At 44.8% G+C, this 19,049-nt stretch overlaps 1 protein-coding gene across 2 annotated transcripts in view; it reads left to right on the top strand.

Annotated features, from left to right (window-relative positions):
- The first annotated feature begins 15,539 nt into the window (after positions 1-15,539).
- DNAJC11 (DnaJ heat shock protein family (Hsp40) member C11) overlaps positions 15,540-19,049 on the top strand; it is a 55,283-nt gene continuing 51,773 nt past the window's right edge. For both annotated transcript variants that reach the window (XR_003094510.1, XM_025206417.1), the window contains exon 1: positions 15,540-15,723. Coding sequence is in view for 1 of the 2 variants with exons in the window: in XM_025206417.1 (XP_025062202.1) it covers positions 15,555-15,723 (169 nt within the window). In the remaining variant the exon portion in view is untranslated. The remainder of the gene's footprint in view (positions 15,724-19,049) is intronic.

Here is a 19,049-nt window from a genome sequence, read left to right as displayed (position 1 = left end):
CTTCTTCTCTCTTTACGGAGAAGTAACCATCAACATTTCTTTTATCCCCTTCTACCACCTGATGGTAAGCGATATGTGCCCATAGATCGTTTGCATTCTCTACGCGGCGGGTCCCGGTGCACCAGGGGCAGCACCCGATCAGGTTCATCTCCATCACCGTGCCCTTAGATCCCATCCTTGTCGCCATGTGTCGGACGGCCAGAGCCGACTTGAGGTGATTTAGAAATTGCTCGTTCGTTAGGGCGGGCTGGTGAATGGAGAGGCAGACAAGGTTTAATGGTTGCAAAAACATTTACTTACGCCGCTTGTGGTTGCGACGCAGATGGTCCGGTCATCTGAACAGCTATGTGAGTTGTTCCAGCTGGCGAGGCCCAAGCCAGTTAATCCGTCCGCAAATCAAGCCGGCGGGAAAAGGGTACGTCTGGGATTGCGCTCGGCGACGGGAAGAAAGATCGATAGGTGATCAGTCTATCGATCAGCTAGCCGCAAGTCAGATCTCTTTAAAGGCACTCTGCAGCGTGCTCAAAGTTCTTCAACTTGGGCGGAAGTCGCGCGAATTTTTAAATGGCTAGCAAGCCAATTACCAGCCGCCACGTGTGAATAATTTAGAACTAGCCAATAGCGGGACACAAATTTGCATTCGAATAGCGGGAACTCTTTGCACCGTGCATTTCTGTGCTGCAAAGAAGAAATGCACCCTGCAAATTGGCGGGAACTCTCTTGCACCGAGGTTCTTCTGTGCAACAAAAACCCTCGCTGTGCAAGAGGCTCTCGTGTGGCAAGAAAATTCCATCGTGCCGAGGCACCAAAATCACTGGGTTGTGACAAGTTCCACAGCAGGATGGCTGAGAGAGGAACTGACCAGCACCCAGGCTGCCCTAAGGTGTAAGTAGAAGGTTAAAGGAGGCTTACAGCCTGAAGGTGGGAATTATCGACCTAGGGTAGTGAGAGTTTTGTTCTACAGTCAGTGTGCTTAACTTTATTTTCTAGTTTAGACCAGAGTCTGGGTTGTGGCTATTGAGGGAGGTCTGGAGGCCACGGAGGAGTGCCTGACAGGTACTAGGGGTCAAGGACCTAGAGGGCTGTGGACTGGAGCAGGCTGATTCTGAGGGCCAAGGCTAGCGGGAGCAGTCTGACTTGGGGTCATGGATCCTGAGAGCAGAAGTCTGGGTTATCGGAAGCAGCCCAGCTGGGGAGCAGGGGTCCAAACAGCTGAGAGAGGGCCATAGCTGCCATGTAACGGCCAAGGACCCAGAGAGTGGAGGACTGATGATACAGCAGGTTTAAGTTGAGAGGGCCAAAGCCTGGAGAGGGATTAGGGCTAGGGGCCTAGAGAAGAGAGAGAGCATTGCCAGGGCCAAGGGCTCAGCAGGCCAGCTAGAGTCTGAGAAGAAGTGGCCTGGCTTAAGGTTAGAGGCCTATGAGACAAGTTAGGATAGGGCTATAGCAGCCAGATGAGGGCCAGGAGCTCAGAGTAGAAGGCTAAGGCCACAGTAGGGAGGCCAAAGCCGAGAAGGTTTGAACTGAGGGACTAACACCTGACGTCCAGTACTAGTGGAAGATGGAGCCAGGCCAGTGGGCCCAGGGAGAAGAGAGCCTAGCCAGGGCCAGAAGCCCAGCAGGTTATGTGAATTAGTCAACAGGCAGGGTCATCAGGCCCAGTGGACTATTTAAAATAACACCTGTAAGGCATGGGTGTGACTGTAGGGGTGAAGCAGGTCACAAATAAGACCACTGGAGCCTGGGGGGGGGGTGGGGGCACAGATGGGGTAAGGAGAGCCCCACTTTAAACTGGAGGGCTCAGCTGGGTCTGGGAGGGACCTGCTGGACCAAGAATAGAATAGTGCTCACCCTGGGACCTAGGGGCAGCCTCCCTTTCTGTAACCTAACTATTACATCAAAGGTGTGGCAAGAATGAGGAGAAGCAGGGTACCCAAGGAGCCAGAGCCAGGCAGGAGCTGTATGGCCGCCAGGGAGCATCACTGGTGCCCCTCAGTCTTGTAACAGTAGCATTCTCTGTTGAGTGCTGTTTTTAATGCAAAAAAGAAATGCAAAACTCTAGAATTCTTGGTTCAGAGATGATACCTTTTATTAGACCAACTAAGAAATCACAAAAAAAATATTTTTGTCTGCAAGCTTTCAGGTGCACACACCTTTCCTCAGGCTCAGGGAAAATTAAAGATGGTAAAAAGTCCCCATAGGTGGAAAATAATAAACTTTGCTTTTGCACAGAGGAAGTTAAAGATGGAAGTCTGTTCCTCTGGGTCCATGAGAGTGTCTTTGTGAGTTGCTCTTTGATGTGCAGATAAGGTAGGATTCCTTCCCTGGTGGTGTCAGATAGCAGAAAGGCAAGGAGGTGCAGAAATCTTTCTTGTTGTTCAGCAGTCAAGTTTAAATCCAAAATTGGCTAAAATTCAGCCTCTTCCATGTTTCAGGGATATATTTAATAGCCATGTTGGTGTGAGACAAAATGCAAGAACTCAAAATTTAATGCAAAAACTCAAAATTTGTAAGCTAGTGTATACACATTCATACACACTCTGTGTGTGTCGGTGTATTCCTAGGCCATATGTACAAAACCCTTTAATAAGCAATGGATCAGTAAGAAACAGAAAAATTGACATTGAGGCTAACTTTTATATTCTACGTATGCTGATTTGTTTTTGATTTTTACAGAAAACTTAGTCTCAGTCATACTCAAATTTAATTTCTGTTTGATCAGAATCTTACAGGACCCCAGAAGTCCTAATGATGATATTTCTATGGAAACTCTCAACAGCGGATCTTAATTTTAGACACTGAATCTTACTGTATATATGAGAAAGGAGAGGTTCCCGGCAAGTCTGTTTCATAAATTTCATAGACATTAGGGCTGGAAGGGACCTCATGAGATCATCAGGTCCAGCCTTCTGCCCAAAGGGCAGGTAGTCAGCTGGGGTCAGATTACGCCAGCAAGATAAGCATCCAGGTGTTTCTTGAAGGTATCCAGAGTAGGTGCTGGCACCACTTCTGGAGGGAGTCTATTCCAGACTCTGGAGACTTGGACGATAAAGAAGTTTTTTCTTATGTCCAGTCTAAAATGGTCTTCCAGCAGTTTGTGACCATTAGACTTTGTCTTCCTTTGGGGTGCCCTGGTGAACAGATGTTCTTCCAGTTCCTGGTCCACACCCCTTATATAGGCTGCCACCAAGTCCCCTCTGAGCCTTTGCTTCTTCAGGCTGAAGAGTCCCATGCTTCAGCCTCTCCTCATAAGGCTTGTTCTCTTGACCTCTGATCATGTGCGTGGCTCTCCTCTGGACTCTCTCAAGTTTCTCCACATCCTTTCTAAAGTGTGGAGCCCAGAATTGGATGCAGTACTCCAGCTGCTGCCTCACCAAGGCCAAGTAAAGCGGGAGGATGACTACTTGGGTCTTGTTTGAGATGCATCGGTAGATGCAAGCCAGAGTTTTATTTGCTTTGCCGGCTGCGGCATTGCATTGGTTCCCTGTTATCACCAGGGAACTGGGTTTTACGTTTGCTGTGGAAAAATGTGTTTTTTTCTTTGTCAAGGTGGGGGAAACCCATGGCTTTTCTCCTTTGGAGGGGAGAACCATGGCTTTCCTCCTTCAAGGTGGGGAGGACTGCAGCTTTCCTCCGTGGAGGGGGGGCACTGTGGCTTTTCTCCTTCAAGGGGTGGGGGAGTGTGGCATTTCTCCTTGGGGGTGGAGGGGGGAGGAGTGCAGCTTTTCTCCTTCAAGGGGAGGGGAAGTGTAGCTTTTCTCCTTCAAAGGGGGATGGGGGGGACTGTGGCTTTTCTCATTCAGTGGGGCAGGGAGTGTGGCTTTTCTCCTTTGGCAAGGGGGAGCCGTGGCTTTTCTCCTTCTAGGTGGTGGTGGGGAAAGAACTGTGGCTTTTCTCCTTCAAGGGGGGGAACCACGTTTTTTCTTCTTCGGCAGGGAGGGGAACTGTGGCTTTTTTCCTTCAAGGAGGGAGAACCGTGACTTTTCTTCTTCGGGAAGGTGGGGAAGCATGGCTTTTCTCTTTCAAGTGGGAGTGAACGTGGGAAACTTCAGATTTCCCATTGCAGGCTGGCAGAGCTCCAGCCTGCAAGGAGCTGCTTGGGGCTCAGTGGAGGAGGACACAGGGGCAGACCTATTTAAAATCAATTTCACTATATGAATGTGTCCTTACGCGTGCAGGTACATGGCCAGTAATACAGCCAGGCAGCGGTGGAGGGCAGCTTCCCCACCCTGCAGATAAGTCTAGGGGGGGCATAGGTGATGTGTGGAGGGTCAGGGGGGACAAGTTGAGGCAGCCATGGTGAGAGGGGCAGCAGGGTAGGGTTGGTGGCTGAGGCTGGGGTGCTGCCCAGCCAGGGCTGTGGGGTCCAGTTGGGGAAGTGGGATGGAGCCACAGGCGGCTCATCCAGGAGGTTGATGGTGGGGCTGGCTTCCCACCACTGTATGCACTCCTGGGGAAGGGGTTATGGGTGAAAACATTTCCTCCCCGATTTGTGTTCAGGGCAGGGGAGGATGCTGCCCTCCCCCTGGGGGCCTCTGCCAGGAGCCCCATACTACCAAGTGCCCCCACCCTGCTCTTTCCTCCTGCAGTAAGCCCCATCTGTTGGGCTGTGGAGGACAGCAGGGTGGGGAGCCCTCCTTGCGGCTGCAGCTCCTGCCAGCAGGTCCCATCCCATTTGGCTGGCTGGGCACGTAAGGTATGAGATTTGTGGGGGGGTGTGGGGGTTGGGGGGCGAAGGGGGGGGGGGGGGCCCGGGAGCCTGTGGCTGGAAGCCTACAGTGGGCAGTTCACATCCACCCCTGCCCCCATGAGCCCTGCTTGGCTCTTCTCTGCTCTGGCCATGGTGCCTGCTGGGGGTCAAGGGATGGGCTCTGTTCTCTGCTCTGGTTGCAGCAACCATCAGATCCTACAGCCCTGGTAGCTGGGGGCCCCCTCTGGCGTGGGGGAGGGGGGGATGGGTCGGGAGTGAGGGGGGCTGGGGAGTCTGTGGGTTGGTAGTGAGGGGCACTGGCAGTGCCCAGGGACCTGTTGCTTGGGAGTGAGGGGCAATGTAATGGGCAGGGACAGAGCACTGGCCTATCAAGGCTTCTCAGTGCCACAATGCAGCAGGGGGGACAGCTGTAGCTGGACCCTGCGTCCTGTTGAGTGAAGAGGGCAGGGGGAGCTCTGATTTTCCATTATGAAAAAACCCCTAATTAAACACCAAAATATATAGGTGTTTAGAATTTTATTATAATGATTTGAGGCAATGGTAGGCTTCCAATTTGCTTTAAAATTGTAAATATATCAATAAAACATGCTGCAGGGGTTTAGGTTGTAGCCGTGTTGGTCTAAGGATATAGGCAGACAAGGTTCCTTGGGTGAATTTGATATCTTTTATTAGACCAACCCAAATGGTTGGAGAATAGTTATTAAGCAAGCTGCCTGGCAACTGACTCCCCAGCCCAGCCCAGCCCCTGGCTTCTTTAATTTTCATTCCATCCAGGAAGAGCACACACCAACTGCTGCAGCTTCCTGAGCCTGACGAAGGGTTTTTGAACCCGAAAGCTTGCTTAATAACTATTCTCCAACCATTTGGGTTGGTCTAATAAAAGATATCAAATTCACCCAAGGAACCTTGTCTGTCAATAAAACATTGTGTTCAGTGCTATATAGATTTCATAGACATTAGGGCTGGAAGGGATCTCGGAAGATCGAGTCCAGCCCCCTGCCCCGGGGGCAGGAAGTCAGCAGGGATCATAGGATCCCAGCAAGATAAACATCCAAATGTCTCTTGAAGGCATTCAGAGTAGGTGCTTGAACCACCTCTGGCAGCAGTCTATTCCAAACCTTGGGGCCTAGTGACATTTCATTTTAATTGCAGAAAAATGTAGCTTTTAAGACTTTTAATTGGAGAATTCTGGTTTTTTTAATCAGAGAATTTGGGATTTTTAAACATTTAAAACCAGGATCCCTGGTTATTATTTTAAAGATGACCAAGCTGAAGTGCCGTGAAATGAATCATTTTATCAGGGCTTGCACAATTGGAGCAAATTCCCATCTCCCTACTCCAGTGTTTCTCAACGTTAGATTTGAGACACCCCTCACTAGACTAAAGGCACTGCTTGGAAAATGCCGGCTCTTTATTTTTCAGACAACTCTTGGGATAGAGGTGATATCTTTTATTAGCCCAGCTAGATAGTTGCCAAAAAAAATTTCTTTTTATTTGCAAGTTTTCAGGCCCAAACACCCTTTCTCTGGCAAAGGAGAATTCAAGGATTGTAAAATTTCTCCCAGGTAGAAAGGAAACTTCATATTGCACAGAACTAAAAGCTGATAAGGTTCTCCTGGGTAGGAAAGTTCATTTGTAAAGAGGCTGCTCTGTGAGTAATGCAGATTAGGCTCAAACAAAGGCTGTAGCAGTTTGTTTACCTCCGATGTCTGATGGCATGTAAGTTGCTGTTTTTCACTCATTTTTTGACTGTGAAAAATAATAGAGTAATTTTAATGTTGCAGGGGACTTGGAATGATCACAGCAACTCGGAATGTTTTTAACACTATAGGTTCCTATTTGAAATATCTGGGTTTATCTTGTGAATCATGTTTACACACCTAACCAAGCTAACGTTGCAGCTCCCTTGTTGAGAGCAACTGCCCTGCTGTGAGGTCTGAAATTGCATTACTTATTACAAATTCTACAATAGCTTAAAAACACTTTTTCTTAAAAAATAAATGTATATAGTAATTCATTTAAATTCTAAATATTGCCCGGTGAAATTTTCTTAATTCAGTTTCAGTTCTTCTAATAGCCACTCTCTTCAGAGGCAAAGGTAATGAAACATGTCTACCTTGCCTGGAGTTTGTTAACCATCTCCACGTGTAAAAAAAACAAAAACAAAAAAACCTGCTTCAAATTGATTTTAAATAGGTCTGTTTAAATAATAGAAATAGTTATTTAGCTTTTGAAACCACTGATGTTTGTTTTGATTTTCTAAAACGGGGGGTGCTCAACCCCTAGCCTGCATGTCAGATCTGGTGCCCTGCACCTTGTCATCCAGCCCACAGGGTGTGCAGGATGGCATGAGGACTGATTCTGGCATGCACAGCTGGGCAGTCAGGGTGGCATGAGGACCAGTCCTAGCATGTGAGGCCAGATGGAAGTGGCACAGGGCCCTGGAGCCCAGTGCACAGGGCTGGGCAGAGGCCCAAACACTGCCTGTGGAGTGGGCAGAGGCAGCATGGGCCCCCTGGGCCTTGATCCAGGCATGTGGGGCTGGGTAGAAGTAGCGCAGGGCTCTGGAGCCTAATGGCAAAAGCAGCATGGATCCCTGGGACCCCGATCTGAGCACACAGGGCTGGGCAGGGGTGACACGGAGTCCCAGAGCCCCAATCCCAATGTGCAGGCCTGGGCACTCCATGGGCATACACTGCTCATGGAGTGGGCAAAGGCAGCATGGGTCCCCTGGGCCCTGATCTTGGCATGTGAGGCCAAGTGGAGGCCCTGGAGTGTGGGGTCCTGGAACCTGATGGCTGACTACAGAGTGGGTAGAGGCAGCACAGACCAGCACTTAGGGCTGGATGAGGGTGACACAAGGTCCCAGGGCCCCAGTCTTGGTGTACAGGGCTGGGAAGAGGCCTGAACATTGCCAATGGAGTGGGCAAGGGCAGCATGGGCCCTCTGGGTCCCCATCCTGGTATGTGGGTCTAGGTCGAGGCAGTGTGGGGCCCTGGAGCCTGATGGCTATTCACAGAGTAAGTGGAGGCAGCATGGGTCCCTGTAGCCTTTTATCCCAGCGCACAGGGCTGGATGGAGGTGTTGCAGGGCCCCGGGGGCCTGATCCTGGTGCATGGTGACTGATCTGGCCTGCAGGCTGATCCCAGACCACTCATTTGGCTTGTGGGGTCAAAAGGCAGATCAGCACAGCTCTATAAAATAGTATTGAAACCTCAGAGTGTTATATCCTTAGTGTAATTTTATTACAAGATTATCAATAAATGAGAAGAGGCAGCAAACTTGTGTTTAATGATGCAATTTAATCCAATTACCACCTTTTATGTTGTAAGATTGTTTGAATATTTGATCCTAAATATGTATCTTGTTCTGTCAGTGAAATGGGAGCACGCCCTGTTAAAGCATTTAAGAATGAGTAGAAGTGCCTCCTTACTGACACTTCATTAGCACTGTGGAAAGCTCCTAGAAACCTCCTGCTGTGTAGGAATTGAAGTTTTCACTAAACCTGTCTTTAAAAAAATGAGTTGATGGGAGGTGAAGGCCATTGTGGTAATGTGACTTGAAAAAGAATCTTCTAACTGCAGTTACTGGCAAGTTTTATAATCATGCACAGCATTCCCTGCCGCTGCTCCCTTTGGCTGTCAGAATGTGAGCCTAGACTTCCTTCTGTATGACATCACTGTCTCTCTACTCCAGGTGTAGCTTTCCATTGCTTGATTACCTTCCTGTATCAGTGGTGCCCAGTGCATCTGGCAGCACATGGCTTTGTGCTCTGGACCTGGCCCCCAGACTGACCTGGCCATGTCATCTGGCCTACAGGGGCTGGAGTTTGGTGGCAATTAATGCTACCATCACTTGCTGTGCTGCCAAATTTCCAGATGCACAGGGAGCCCTACAGACCATATCTTGGTCACCCCTGTGCTAGATGATGAATATAATGATTCATTCCTTATTAACTTTCTTTTCTTTCTGTTTGGTAGAAAGGGTAAGTGGGATGCAGAATAATGTTATTTTTTTCATCCTGTTTGAAAATGTTTAAAATGTTTTTTTCTTTCATGCCTCACCTGAATTGTCCAAGTAGTTACTTCTTTATTTATTTATGTTTTTCATAGCCCTTATTTTATTGACTTGTCTTTTTGCCCACCTGATTTACTTAATAGGTATGCTTTCCTTGGCCAGACTTTTAAACTTTTGGAATGTTAAATGACTTGAAAGTTTCTCTGTAACATTGGCTAAACAAAATTTAGCAATGTTTTAATGTAAGGGTGTCATAATATCCACAGCTCATACCACTGTGTTTTGGTGTTGTAGCAAATACTGTAAATACAAATCTATGTTGTTAGAGCTCTCTTGATGTAGGATCATTTATGTTCAGTGTACTTGAAGGAAAAATCTGCAAAATTACATTTAGAAAGAAAACAAAATCATTGTCACAAGCCTCTTAAATCTTATTGTTGATTTTCCTTTGGAGGGATGCTGCAAAGAAAGATGTTGTGAAAATAAAGTTAGTGGGAAATGGGCATTTATCAATATTGAGAGCAATTTCTCAATTCTAGTATGCAGAAAAAATGAAATTGCACATAATTTATTTTATATCTTTAGCAGCAGCTTCCAGGTCTGTATAAAAATGGTAGTGGGATTGTAGATAGAAGGAATCTGTCTTTTGCTTGACTATTTTAGTATTCTATTTTTAAGAGAAAAAAAAATCTAATTCATAGAAGGCAAGCTATTCTATAGTACATATTTAGTTTTTAGAGCTATCATATTTTTGGTATAGCAGATGAAATCTTAATTATTATTAATTATTAGTGGCCATAAACACTGCCAAACTTTTGTCTCATGTTCGTTTGAATTGAGTCTGATAGAGAAGTCCCTGAAAGAGGAGAAACCACTGATACTTGTTGTATAGACACTTCAAGACCAAGCTTTGTGAAAGTCAACATATTCTTCTACAGCTGTTAACAAGGCAATACTATTCCCAGAGCTAAACAGATATCTTTGGGGATGTACGCACAAAGATGCATCTTGTGCTCTATACCAGAAGTTATTAATTTCAGATCCATTCAGAGTACAAAATAAAAACCGGTATTTGTTAAAAAGGGGGTGGGCAATACTTAGGGATTGAAAGTGGGCATTCCACCTTCTATGATTTCCAGAGGGTATTCCAAATAGTTATGATAATATGAAATGTTTCCAATGGGGAAAGGGGCTTTCAAAATGAAAGGCTGTTATGGAAGATTATTTAATTTGTAGTTTGTAAATGAAGGCTGAACCAAAGAACAGCCTTATTGGGATTCTGGTTCACAATGCTGTCTGTGAGGTGGGAGGTTCAGACATTAATTGCTTCCAACTGAAATACTCTTCCCCCTCCCACCTCTTTTCTCTCTGATTATTTTCCAAATAAATAATAGCTTGATCTTATAGACCTCTTATCTATTGGTTTATTGATTTAATCTATTTTAATCAGTACAAATACCAACCACACTATGCAAATGTTAATTAGGTATGTAGCATACTTAATCCATCCAAAATCACCTTTTCTCTCAAAGAAAGAGGATGCACAGGCATCAGTTTTATTTCTGAATATAATTGTATTAGTTGAGGCAGTTATGTTAAATTAGTTTACTTTGAAACAGACATCTGCTACAACATTCATTAATTTGATTTAAAAAAATATTTTTTCCTGGTTTACATGTGTTTGTGTAGTGCACATAGAGGTGATTGTATAATAGCTTAAAATGAAGTCTTATATATTGTGGGGGGTGGGTATATAGAGTGTGGGGGTGGGTCTGGGTGTGGGGGTGTATGTGGGGGTGTGGATGGATCTGGGGTTTGTGGGGGGTTATGTGGGGGAAAGGGTGTCTGGGGAGGACTGTGACGTGTGGAGGGGGAGGGTTTTCCCACAGCTGCTCCACGGCAGGCAGAGCCCCCACCAGTGCTTCTCCAAGCCCGGATTCCGCGCTCCTGCTGCTCCTGCCTCTGTGGCATCGGCATGTACCCGTACTGCCACTCATAGCCACTCCCCGCCACCCCTGTCTGCCACCACTGCCCTTCTGTGACTTCCCCATCCTCCGCCCCAGCTTGCTGCTCCAGCACCATGTCCCAGCTGCACAGCAGAGACCGCAGGACGCAGCAGGAGTTGTACCGGCCCAGCTGGTGCCATATGGAGCTGGAAGCCATGTGGAGCAACCGGTGTGGGGGTGGAGGGGAGTGGTGGCAGAAGCAGCAGACAGATGGTTGCAGCGGGCAGGGGGAGTGGGAGTGAGTAGATGCACAGAGTGCAAAGATAGCTGGGTGAGAGTGCAGCTGGTGCGCCAGGGCCAGCACTGTCGGGGCCCAGAGCAGGGTGGCAGGAGCACAGGGCGGGGACCAGCAGTGGCTCTATGGAGCCAGGCCAAGCTGCACCAGCAGGGAGAGGGGGAGCTGGCCCGGCTCCAGAGCACCTGCTGGCCTGGTCCCTGTGCTCTCACCCAGCTGTTGCTGCGCTCTGCATGCCTGCTCGCTGCCACTGGCCTGCTGCTGCTTTAAGTGCTTCCCTGCCTGCAGCTGTCGTCACTCCTCTTCACCGCATGCTGGCTGCTCTAGTAGCACATGGTTCCTGGCTGCAAGCTGGGACCCAGCAGCCAGCTCAGCCTGACCCTGAGGACTGGGGCAATCGCCTGCAGTCCTCCCCTGCCCTCCCCCCTCTTATCTGTATTTCCCTCCGGTGCAAGGAGGCAGGAACAGCCCCAGGGTCCCAGGCTAGATGCTCTGCTCTGCACGGGGCTTCTGGCTGGGAGTGGAAGGGTGGGGCCAGGTGGGCCTTGCTTCTGCAGCTGCTTGGTCCTACCAGCAGATTCCCTTGGGTCCTACTGCCCCTGACTCCTGTCATCTTTACAGGCATCCGGGGCAGATAAATATTAATTTTCCAAATTTTTTAGGAATTATGGGCCGGATAAAATGGCCTGGTGGGCCAGATTTTGTCCACCCCTGATGTAGATGGTAAAATGTAGCGAGGTTATCTGGGGTTATCAGATGGCAGGGAGGTTATAATGTGCCATAACACCAATGTCTATAGTCCATGATTTTTTGTATCTAGTAGATTTTTTTTGTATCCAGTAGATAAGATTCAGAAGAATGTACTGTGTTGTAATTTGGCAGGTCAAATACAATAATTATTTAAAGAGCAAGATTGCACTATTTAAGCATGTCAACATAAAGGTTAGTACTTTTGAGTTGTGGTTGATATTGAACTGTTACGACTATATTTGAAAATAATTCAGCAGATACAATTTAGTTTTAAGAGCTCTGAGCAAATTATCCTTGCAGGTTATGTCACTATGTGTGGTCTTGGTAGTCGCAGTGTGAGTTTACCTCACTGATGAAAGTCTTAGGAACTTCTGGAGGAAATCCTACAGACTGCATGACTGTGGCTCTCTAGCCATAATTCTGCTGATGTGCAGCAGAGAACCAAATTAGTGATAATGCTGAACTTGAATCTTAACAGGCATGGGCTCCAGGTGGCTGCAGCAAGGAGGGCCCAGCAGCGGTGAGAGGGAGGGTTGCTTTTCCTCCACATGGAGCAGCAGCTTCTGTTCGGCTCTTGCCGTTGCTTAGCATGGGCAGGCGGTCTGGAGCAGGCATGGGGCAGGCCGAGTTCAGGTCTGTGTGTGTGGCTTCTGGCTGGGGCGAGTCTGGCATGGGCACAGGGCAGGCCAGGGTCAGGGCTGGAGCTGTGTGCTCTTGGCAGTGGCGGGCTCCAGACTGTTTAGGAGGAGGAGGTGCTGACTGGCCCACAGCAGCTTCCCAGAATTGCCTATGTGGCCCACGGGCCCAAATAATTGCCCACCAATGCTCTAAGTGGTCTTGATGACCATGTAAATAGCCAATATTTCTTTTGTGAGCCATTTTAAATTCTAGTCCTCAATTACTCCCTGTGGCAGTGTGTTCCACAGACTTTTTCACGCAACACAAATTTAGTACAGTATGTTCTTTTATTGGTTTTTAATGCCCTGTCTTTTAATTGCATTAACTATATCCCTTTCTTCTTGGGTTATGGATAGCAACAGTGAGGTGAGCTTGGTATGTAAATGCAGTAGTCTTAGTGTCTTTGGGAAATGCATCTCTGTCTGTTGAGTTGGAGCTGTTTGGTGGCTGTGTGCAGAGCAGCAATGTGCTGGGCATGAAGAGGTGAGGTGAAGCCAAGGGAAAAAGCAGTGAGGAGGAGCAGTGAAGCTGTCACTGCAGGACCAGTTACTTTGTATAAGTCTGCTGATGAAACAGTTACATAAATGAGAATTGTATAAAGCAGAGGGTGTGGCTTATCTTTGCCATGGTGCAGCGTACCTCACTGTTAGTTTTTTATTAGCAGTGCCTTTTTGCTTTGTATAAATAAACAGGATGTTAGGTTTCTGACGTTCTTGATGTGGAATCTTGAAGCCAAATTGTGATTGAAGCCACTGAGGACTTAATGGTTGATTTAGCTATGTCAAGAGCTCCTCAGTTCATGTGATAATTTAACAAAACATGGGCCAGACTGCAGCAGGTGGATGAAAAAGCATCCGCGTCATAGCCAAGGGAATGACTACTGAAAGAGAAAACGTATATTTAAATGAACCCTCTTGGAAAATTTTAGTGCACATACCTTGCTGATGTGGTACAAGCTCACAGTTCCATCAATAAAACAGGGTTGAGCAGGGTGAGGCAGCTAATCTGAAAATAATAGATAGCTAGTAAACTTCACAGCCCTGATGAAGAGACTAAACCCATTCAACAGCAATTTTCTATATATAAACGTTTAATCTATTATAGATTTAGATCCCATGAAAATGTAACTCAATGATTGAGACATTAAATGAAGCTATTTCATCTCCAAGGGGAATGATGCACCTTTTAATTTTGCCTAGGATTTTAGTTATAAGAATATAACTTTAAAATATCATTATTAGTGACTTATGTGTGTCATTACAATTTGAAATGTTGTCAGTATTTCTGTAGTGGCCTGAGAGCGGTTATCATTCATGAAATATTGAACCAATGACCTAAGCTATTCACTTGTGATGAAAAGCCCAATCTAATATTTTATTGAACATGATATTTATGAAAAATGAAACAGCTCATTTCTACTACTTAATCAATAACACGTTTAACCATTTATCATTAATATGATTAAAGAAGGTTATTGTAGAGCTGGATATTCCACTCCCTTCTCATCTAGTTTAATTTTAATAACCAAGAGTGCTCAGGGAGATAACAGAAGGAAAAATGACTGCTTTGTTGCTACATTTGCTTTCTTGAGCCCATCAAGTCCTTCTGCTGTATGACTTGGAATCATTAATATGAAATAGAAAAACCTGCAAAAGAAATCAGTAGTGCTAAACTGGCCTCAAAAATCAATTGAATCTCAATGACTGTATTAAAATAAATACACTTGTCAAATAGAGCTTAACTTTTCATTTTATCCTGATCCCTTTTCTGCAGTCAGAAATTGATTTGTTTGAGACACAAAAGGCTGTGACTTCTGTTTTTGAGGTAAATAGTGTGAAAACCTCAGCCACTGTGAGGTATTGAGAGTAAATGGAATTGATGTTCAAATGCCTTTCAAGTCTGTTACCAAAATTGTTTTCTCTGTGATCCCTTATTCACTAGTTAATCTTAGTGCCCCTTCAGTGTCTGTCCACTTTAATCCCTTGTTGTAGCAGAAATAGAGAGAGTCAGAAGGGAGTGCAGCCAATGCCCTTGATGCTATTGCAGTCATTTCACTATGATTCCTTCCTGGCCTCCAGGTATTCACTGTTACATTCATGATGTTGGAACTGGCCAGTGTATAGCTGTCTGAAATTTCATGGGTTTTGTGTGCTAGTTCAGTTTTGTATAGAGCTGCTTGTTAATTTACTGACAATGCACACAAGTGAATGTCAAAGATGCCTGACTTTCAAGGTCCAGGATGTTGAAGTGTAGGGATGGTTGTGGGAAAGGAGAAATTGGATAGCTACAGAGACTCTGAAGGGTTCACTGAGGTAAGATTGCTGTGAGGAGGTCTCTTGGGGGATGGGGAACAGAAGACTGTTTTGTTACTTCATTGATTCCCTAAAGAACTATCCAAAATCCGTCTTCGCCAAACGGCCCTGGGAGGGAGCCAAGCCATATCTAAACAGTCCGGTGTGGACATGGTGAAGGAGCAGTTTTTCTTCATGGATTTAGTGAAATAGTCTTCCTTTATTTGTCTGTCAGATCACTCCTTACTGATGTGTGTGAATGTGTCTGTTAGAAGAGACTGCATGCCTGCCTTCTTTGCAGTAGAGCATAATGCCTTTGTTTTGTTGGAAAGCTGTTGCCACAGTGTATAGCAGTAAAGGGATTTGTGTTTGTGTAATTGTGTGCTTAAGTCTCCAGCCTTTGTTATGGAATGCTTTTTTGACATGGTTGAAGTATGTTTCATGTTTTGGGATTCAGCCCCAGGAGGGTTCTGGTGTGAATTCCTGGAATTAAGTAGGCTGTTTTTGTAGTTGATTTAGGTTTTCCCTCATGTCACAGTGCTCAAGTGAGACCCACTGGTTTAGTCTTAAAAAAATAACGTATGCAAGCAAAGTCAAGGTGTTTTGTAATTGAGTTCTGCTTTCCATCCAGGTGCACACAGTTGAGCTGGAATTATGATTTACGTCCTCAGTAGGTAGTTGGGAAAAGAATACCTCTCAAAAATGCTGCTAATGCTGATGCATCTAACCAATTATTTGATTAACCCATATAGAAATCTGAAATTAAGTATAATTTAATTATACTCTGAAGCTAATGTAAGTAAATGTTCTGGAGTATATATGATAGGTTCTTTCAGGGCTGATTTTGAAGATGATGTTTTACTGGTATGGATTGTGCTTTAATTGAATCTTGTTTCTTTTCACAGGCCTCTCAGGAAGAACTGAAAGCTGCTTACCGACGGCTGTGTATGTTGTATCATCCAGACAAACACAGAGACCCAGAACTTAAAACACAAGCTGAGCAACTGTTTAACCTTATTCACCAGGCTTATGAAGGTCAGTGAAAGTCTTAGGTTTGCAAAAAACATTTTCAGAGCAGATATTGGATTGTTTGACTCTTGAATTTTCAAGTGGAGGAGTGTAGAGAGAGAGAGAGAGATTGCTCTGTATTTTTAAGTATCATGGTTAATTTTGTACTTTTCACTTGCTGATGCTATGCAAAATCTTTCCTTTTTTTTTAATCTAAAAATGCCCTGTGAATAAGTGAAAGATGGCTTTGGAGAGCGACAGTCCTATTCTGAACCAGAGTGGGATGTGGCTAGCTATTTATGTTTTTTAATCTCTTACAAGTAAAAACATCCTTTTGAAAATAAATTGTGTAGGTTACAGAGCATGGCTAAACAGGATCTATTTCATTCACACAATGTAATGAACTCTTTTACCACCTTCTGTTTTTATGCGCTACTCTTTGTAGACCAGGCAATCAGTGAAAGTTACTTGTATGGAAAGTATGTATTTAGTTGGCTTTAGTACATTGCACTAAAAGTTAAGTATTACATAATAGTAAGAACAGCGATATGTAGGCATATATAAGATGCATAAGCCCTATTCTGTGAAACAGAAGAGCCTGCATAGATTTAAATTTGCAGTATGATCAGTGACCAAAATAAAGAGTCTTTCCCTTATTCTCTGTGCACCCTCACTGAATTTTTCACCGAGCATCCAGAAAACTCAGTGTGTGCATGTGTAACTTTCATCAGGTCCTAGCTTGGATAAACAAAACCAGTTTTCTCTCCAACAAAAACATTTTTTTTATCAGAACAGTGTTGTTCCCAGGACAGTTTTCCTCTTTCAGTGCCAAGCCATTTTGTTAGTAAGAGAGCTGTTGAAACTCACAAGATCTTTTATGGTTTTTAATAATGCATTCAGTAAATTTTTCAGTGTCTGGTTTTGTTTAGACTTTTCAGAGAGCTCAACCCTGAGCAAAGACCAAAGGAAAGTTTCGAAAAGCCATATTAATTTGTTTCTTTCTACAGCAGGGTCCTGAGTTTCCATTTGTCATCATCCACTCAGGGTTTTCAATGCTCCTTTCTTTTAAGCAAGGATTCCCATACATTCTAAAGCCGAATTGCAGAAAGCACTAGTGACTTTAACCTCTTCCACCCAAGGATCTCAAAGCATATTAAAATCATTTATGAATTTAGCCCCTGGCTAAGTAAAAATGGTTGGCATGTTACAGGTGTTATAGCTGAGGCATAAAAATACATTTGGTGTTTTGTTCATTTTCACAGAATCAGTGGCAGACCTGGCAACAGAACCAAATCACCTTATTCACAGTTAAGAACATAAGAACTGCCATTTACTGTGTCAGACCATAGGTCCATCTTCCCAGTATCTTGTGTTTCTTAATGGCAGAGAGTGGATGCTGAAAGGGAGAGTGAACAGGGTTACGAGTAGGGTTTTTTCCATTGGTCTGTGCTTACAACATAACTTTTATTTCCTTTCTTCTCTAAAGCCTGATGTTGATGAGTAGTCGATGATATAAAATCCAACTCTGTCAGCATGGAAGTTTCTGCTGAAAGTAGCTATGACCATTATATAGACCTGGCTTTGCTTTCTGTATAAGATTATGTTTAGAATTGGGTTGCGGGGTTTAACTAGCAGTTAGAGAACTTGCTATTATTTTTGTAGGTGCTCTTTCGTGAGTCATGAAAATAGTTATATAATTAGTCAGGTGAGTATGGGTAAAGATGTTGTTCACTTGAAAAAAAAACATATTTAGAAAACAAAGAAAGATTATCTTGTATCTCACTGTACAGTTTTGCCAAAAAAATAATTTTAATGGCCAGTGGTACAATCACAATGTGGTGGATGATATATTTGCATAGGTGAAACAATATATTCTTAAAAATTTAATTCTACAGTCAGAGGCAGATGGACTGAACCATTTCTACAAAGGATTTGATTGAAAGTATTCCCTTCTAATTATATTTTATCATCTGGGTTTGACTGAATTAGTTTTGTAGTTGTCTGTTTTATTGATAGAGTTTGCCTGCAATGTTTTGGAGATTTGGGGGGAATAACTGAAATGGAAGAGAATTAGAAGCCAGTAGGAATGTTCTCTAGTAAAACTGCTGCAGCAGCAAACTTGATGCCTAGTGGTTTAGCCTAAAGGGAAGTGAAAGCACAGTGGTGAATAAATGATTCCTTGTTAAATCCCAGAGATTAGATAAAGAAATTTGGCTCCTCTGTTTTCTGAATGGTCAGCATTTCTCTCCACCATTAGGCTTGAACGTGGGTAGAATCATTTATGTTGTCCTTAATTAGGCCTTACAATGTATGGAGATTTTCACTAAAAAAAAGAAACTCTGACGCCTTCAATAAAAGAGTTACGTTTTAAGGCTTATTTTGGAAATTCAGAGAATGAGTTGTCATTCTGTAGTAAACAGGTCTTATGGCAGGGTCAGCTTTCTCTCTGAATTTCCAGGGTTTTTTGGTTATATGTTTGCTTGTTCAGCACCAAATGTGTTCATGGTGCTTTAAATTTGAACATTTATGAAAGATAAATAAACCAACACCCTGAGACCAGGCAAGCAAATTAGTTTTTTGGAAGCAATTATGAAAAGTACTACTTAAGAGGGCTCACTGATTTTTCCATAGTTAAGGTTGAAGCTAATTCTTCTTTAAAAGTCTCACTTTTTTAATTTAGCCCTACTTTCACCCCTCTCTGTAGTACATCTGTAGCAGTCAAACCTAAAGTGTTAGGAAAAGATAAGACTTGAGAAAGTTTGGAGAAAAGTACAGGAGCCTGAAAGAATGTGTTACTTTATGGCAAGCACATTGAATTATTTTTTTTTGAAGATTTTACAAACTTTATTAGTTCATAGTGCCAAAATAGGTTGACCTGTAATCCCCAGCTGTGTTTTCTTTTATTTTTTGTGTGGTGGGATTTTTGTAGGAGTTTGAAATTCTCATATTATCAAAGCCTAAGTCTGTCTGTCTGTCTGTCTGTCACGCTTTACTCACACTCTGATTGGCTGTACCAGCAGCCAATCAGAGCGCCCTACACAGATGGGGACAGACAGTGGAGTACCACCATGACAGTGGGGATTGGGGCTGGAGGGGAGGCAGAGGGGGGCAATGAAGACTGGAGTGCTGCCATAACGGAGGTAATGGAGTGGAGGGGCGAGGCTAGAAGTGCTGGCTTCACCCCCCTGCATCTGCTCTTTGGAGCCAGGGGCTAGCGCCCCCCAACAACAGCCAGCAGGGAGGGGAGGTGGCAGGAAACGGGAGGGATGGGAATAGGAAGGCAGGGGGGCTATGGCCCAAACCGGTGTGGGGGAGAGGGGGAATGGGACCAGTCCAAGGTGGGGGGGGGGGGG

The sequence above is a fragment of the Alligator sinensis genome, unplaced genomic scaffold (genome assembly GCF_000455745.1).
Source record: "Alligator sinensis unplaced genomic scaffold, ASM45574v1 scaffold322_1, whole genome shotgun sequence".
Taxonomy (NCBI): Eukaryota; Metazoa; Chordata; order Crocodylia; family Alligatoridae; genus Alligator; species Alligator sinensis.
Note: the sequence above shows the minus strand (reverse complement) of the source record. Positions and strands in the feature narration are given on the sequence as shown.